This window comes from Penaeus monodon, chromosome 38 (assembly GCF_015228065.2).
Source record: "Penaeus monodon isolate SGIC_2016 chromosome 38, NSTDA_Pmon_1, whole genome shotgun sequence".
Classification (NCBI taxonomy): Eukaryota; Metazoa; Arthropoda; class Malacostraca; order Decapoda; family Penaeidae; genus Penaeus; species Penaeus monodon.
In genome coordinates this window covers 28,878,652-28,883,651 of record NC_051423.1, presented here as the reverse complement: position 1 = coordinate 28,883,651, position 5,000 = coordinate 28,878,652, and the positions used below count along the sequence as shown (strand labels likewise).

Genomic DNA, 5,000 nt, shown 5'->3' with positions numbered 1-5,000 from the left:
CAAAGCGACAAATAGTATGAGAGCCTCGCGAGAAAACACACACAGAATCCAACGTCAATCCCCAAGTGACACGGACTCACCAAGAACTCAAGAACGCAACACAGACGACACGATAGGTTGAGTCTTCCCCTAAACCACACTCAGCCGAAGGGCCTCACCTGCAGAGGAACAGAGCCGCCACCATCACCAGCATGAGGACCACACCGCCGCCGAGGATACTGGACCAGTCTGTCCCGCATTTCTCGGAGGCGAAGCCACACTTGGGGGCGTCCAGGGGAGGTCCGTCGCCCAGCCAGAGAATGGTGTCGTTCATCACCAGCGTCTGATGGTGAGGGTGAGGATGATGGTAATGGTAGTGGTATTGATCGTAATGGTGATGATGATGTTGATGATGATGATGATGATGATGATGATGATGATGATATTAATAATAATAATGATAATAATAATAATAATAATAATAATAATAGTAGTAATAGCAGTAGTAGTAGTAGTAGTAGAAGTAATGATAATAATAATAATAAAATAGTAATAATAATAATAATAAATATCATTATCATTATCATCATTATTTTTATATAAGTAATAATAATATTAATAACAATAATAACAATAACAATAATAATAATGATAATAATAACATCAGTATGATAATAGTAATGATGACAACGATTACTATTATCATTATCATTAATTCTATTATTATTATTATCATTATCATTATTATCATTATCATTGTTATTATTATTATTATTATCATAATAATAATAATTATTATCATTATTATTATTATCATTATTATTATTATTATTATTATTATTATTATTATTATTATTATTATTATTATTATTATTATTATCATCATCATCATTATTACTATTATTATCACCGCCACCATCAATAAGTGCAGAAACAACAGAGATAAGAAGAAAATAAAAAACGAAAAGAAATCGTAGCTCGATGAAAATGTTTTGAAAGACACTCGCAGAGAAGGGCGTGGGCGGTGGTCAAGTATAGAATTTGGGTCACACGCCCGCAAAAGGGTTTCAAGTAATTGCAGTTGTAAGTAAATGTAAGTAGAATTGCCAGGGTGTATTGTATTGTTATTATAGTATCATCATTTGGTTTCGTGAGGTGTCGTGTGTGTGTGTGTGTGTGTGTGTGTGTGTGTGTGTGTGTGTGTGTGTGTGTGTGTGTGTGTGTGTGTGTGTGTGTGTGTGTGTGTGTGTGTGTGTGTGTGTGTGTGTGTATGTGTGTGTGTTTGCGCGCGCGCGTGTGTGTGTGTGTGTGTGATTGTGTGTGTGATTGTGTATGTGTTTGTGTGTGTGTGTGTGTGTGTGTGTGTGTGTGTGTGTGTGTGTGCGTGCGTGTGTGTGTATGTATGTGTACGTGCATATTTGCAACTGATAACAACTTTCCACAAATACGAAACCGTGACCATCAAAAAACCGAGGCAATAATATACACAATTCGATAAAAAATAGGCAAACAAACTAATAATAAACAAAATGAAAGAAAAAAAAAATCGATTCATTAAAAAACAATGATAATGAAATAGCATATACTGAAATCCAATGAAGGAAAATGGAAAAGTTCACAAAACAAGCGATTTAACTTAATTAAGGACTTTGATAATAATCTTCATCAGAATCATCAACTTTTTCATCCTCATTCATACCTTTTTTCTACATTTGTGACGATGAATTATGAAAAAGGAGAAGGAAATGAGTGAAAAACGTCAAAATCCATGTTGGGTTGCCAGTTAGGCATAATCATGGAATCAAGAAACAAAAGCCTATAATCACAGGTCAGTTTAATGGAGATTAGACCGTACAGGCAAAAGCAGAAACAAGGAATCATTAACTGCAATTGCTGAGAGTCAAATTGAGGCCAATCTTCCTCTTTTTTCTCTCTCTGTCTTTTTATATCATTATTTCTTCCTTTTCTCTATCTCGACTTTTTTCTGTCTCTTTCAATCCTTCTCTTTCTCTTTATATTTCCCTTCTCCTTTTCTTTCTCTCTCTCTCTCTCTCTCTCTCTCTCTCTCTCTCTCTCTCTCTCTCTCTCTCTCTCTCTCTATCTATCTATCTATCTATCTATCTATCTATCTATCTATCTATATATATATATATACCTCTCTCTCTCTCTCTCTCTCTCTCTCTCTCTCCCTCTCTCTCTCTCTCTCTCTCTCTCTCTCTCTCTCGTCTATCTCTCTCTCTCTTCTCTCTCTCTCTCCTCTCTCTCTCTCTCTCTCTCTCTCTCTCTCTCTCTCTCTCTCTCTCTCGGAAAGCTCACCGGCAGGTTGTCCATGTCGTGGGTCCCGGTCCTGTGGTCGTGGAAGTGAAAGTGGCCAACCTTGTGCCATCCCATAGGCGGGGTATGGCCTGAGCTCAGCTGACGGATGGCCAGCAGGGAATAGGAACCTTCAGCATCCGCGTTTTCGTCCATGTGGAGCTGATGGGACGACGTCACGAGAAGAAAAAACATATTGTGTGTGTTATGGGGCTGTGTTTTTCAGCTTTCGTTTTCTATTCATATTACGTCGGTGTCTTGTGAGGGAGAGTTTTCAAATATGTGTGATATTTTTTCTTTATAATATAGCATTATGGTGTCATTGTGTAAGTTATTTTTCTTGTTAGGAAAATAATAGAGTATTTGTATTAGATCCATCTATTTTCCCGCAAAATATGCTATTATGCATCCACGGGCTATATGTCAATCATTCGGTATGGAAAAGATTTAAAGCATTTCACATCTATATTTTCTATATTCATTATGCAGTTGTTAAAAAAAAATATTAAAGTGCACATGTTTGATCTGTTATGACCCGTTATCCTTTCTCACGTAGCTGTCAGAATAAATTTCAAAGAATACATATTTAAATTTCTCAGTTCTGTTACGTCATAACCTACATATGCATCATCTGATAGTGCAAAAGATACATTATCACTCGTGCGGTCATTAAGAAAAGAAATGAAGTATATGTGTTGCATGTAAAAAATTATCTTTAATTTGTCATTATGCCTTCATAATTTCCCATTAGTCATGTAGCTATTCGGACAGCCTTAATGTACATTATGCTATATACAGTGTTTCCTTTTGTTGTATGATCATTTGCATATTTCTGCTCTAATAATGCAAAGAAGACGCTCCCCTCAAATCATCATTATTATCAAATATAATTATTGAGGAAAATCTGCTTTACTATACATGTTACTAAACTACCATACCTACATACCCACCATACATAAAACCATCAGTTACCACCATACCTTCACTACCTACATACCCGCCATACATAAGAATATCAATTACGAAAACCCTAAAATTCTACGTAATCCCACACCAAACATCATGTACATGGACCACCCAACGATACAAAAATAACACGGGATTCCTCACCTTAAAACCCTGGATGGAGGGAAAGGATCGATTCTTAATAAGCGAGAGAATGTGTGTACCGTTGGCAGGGTCAGCATAAGGGTTGGCTAGAGTCTCGTGTAATACTTTAGCGTACATCATTACAGCGTCGTACAGGTGTGCTGCGGAGATTGGCACCTGGAAGCAATGACAGGTGAGTTGCTTGTAAGGAAAGAGGAGTTTTAATTACTTTATTAGTAGTAGTATATCTATAATAATACTAATCATTGTTATCATTATTATCATTATCATTATAATGATGATAATAATGATAACAATAATAAAAATAATAACAATGATGATAATAATAATAATTATTGTTGTCATTATTATATTATTACCATTATCATTACTATTGCTGTTGTTATTATTCTTACCATTATTTTTGTTATTATTGTCATTACTATTATCTTAATACAAGTACTAAAAACAATAATCATTATTATCAATATTACTATCATTAGTGTTATTATTATCACACCCAAATATCACACAATAATAATAATAATAATGATAATAATAATAATAATAATAATTATTATTATTATTATTATAATTATTATTATTATTATTATTATTATTATTATTATTATTATTATTATTGTTATTATTATTACTACTATTATTATTATGATATTAATGTTAATGATAATGATGATAATGAAAATAATGATAATTATGATAACGATAATAATGATAACAATGATAATAATAATTATTACTATCATAATGATACTACTGCTAACAATAATAACAATAATAATTTTTAAAAAGTAATAAAAATAATTGTAATAATAATGATGATAATTGTAATAATAATAAAAATAATAATGATGATACAAATAATAGTAATAATGAAAATAATGATTGTAGTTATTGTAATTATTATTGTTATTATAATTATTATTATCATTATTATCATTATTATTATTATCATTATTATTATTATTATCATTATTATTATTATTATTATTATTATCTTTTTATTATTATTATTATCATTATTATTATTATTATTATCATCATCATCATCATTATTATCATTATTATTATTATTATTATTATTATTATTATCATTATTATTATTATTGTTGTTTTATTATTATTATTATTATTATTATTATTATTATTATTATTATTATTATTATTATTATTATTATTATTATTATTATTATCCTTATCCTTACTACCATTATTATTATCATTGTTCTCACCATTATCACTACCATTATTATTATTACTACTGTCAATATTATCATCATTATCACCACTACTATCATAATTACTATTAAAAATATTACCAGCATCTTTATGACAATGATAATTTATCTATACATTTGCTGATTTACTCATTCAATCATCTTTTTTTTTAATCAGTGATAACTTTTCTTACCTCGATAAAGGGGAAAATTCCAGGGTTATAAGGGACACAAAAGGGGTATTGCTTGATGCGATTCAACACCTTTTTCTCGAACTCTCTGTCGGGGAAAGCAGAGTGAGTGGAATCAGATCCTAAATATGTAAAGAAAATATGTGATTAGTAGGTATTCATCTGTTTTATTGAGGATGATATTAGGATG

General features: G+C 31.3%; 1 protein-coding gene across 1 annotated transcript in view; it reads right to left on the bottom strand.

The window, feature by feature from the left end:
• The window catches only part of LOC119597165 (guanylate cyclase 32E-like), a 63,943-nt gene that overhangs the window by 58,296 nt on the left and 647 nt on the right, over positions 1–5,000 (bottom strand). The window contains exons 2-5 of the mRNA XM_037946694.1: positions 4,814–4,898; positions 3,403–3,558; positions 2,296–2,454; positions 159–322 (exon numbers count right to left, since the gene is read on the bottom strand). Coding sequence (XP_037802622.1) covers positions 159–322; positions 2,296–2,454; positions 3,403–3,558; positions 4,814–4,898 — 564 coding nt within the window. The remainder of the gene's footprint in view (positions 1–158; positions 323–2,295; positions 2,455–3,402; positions 3,559–4,813; positions 4,899–5,000) is intronic.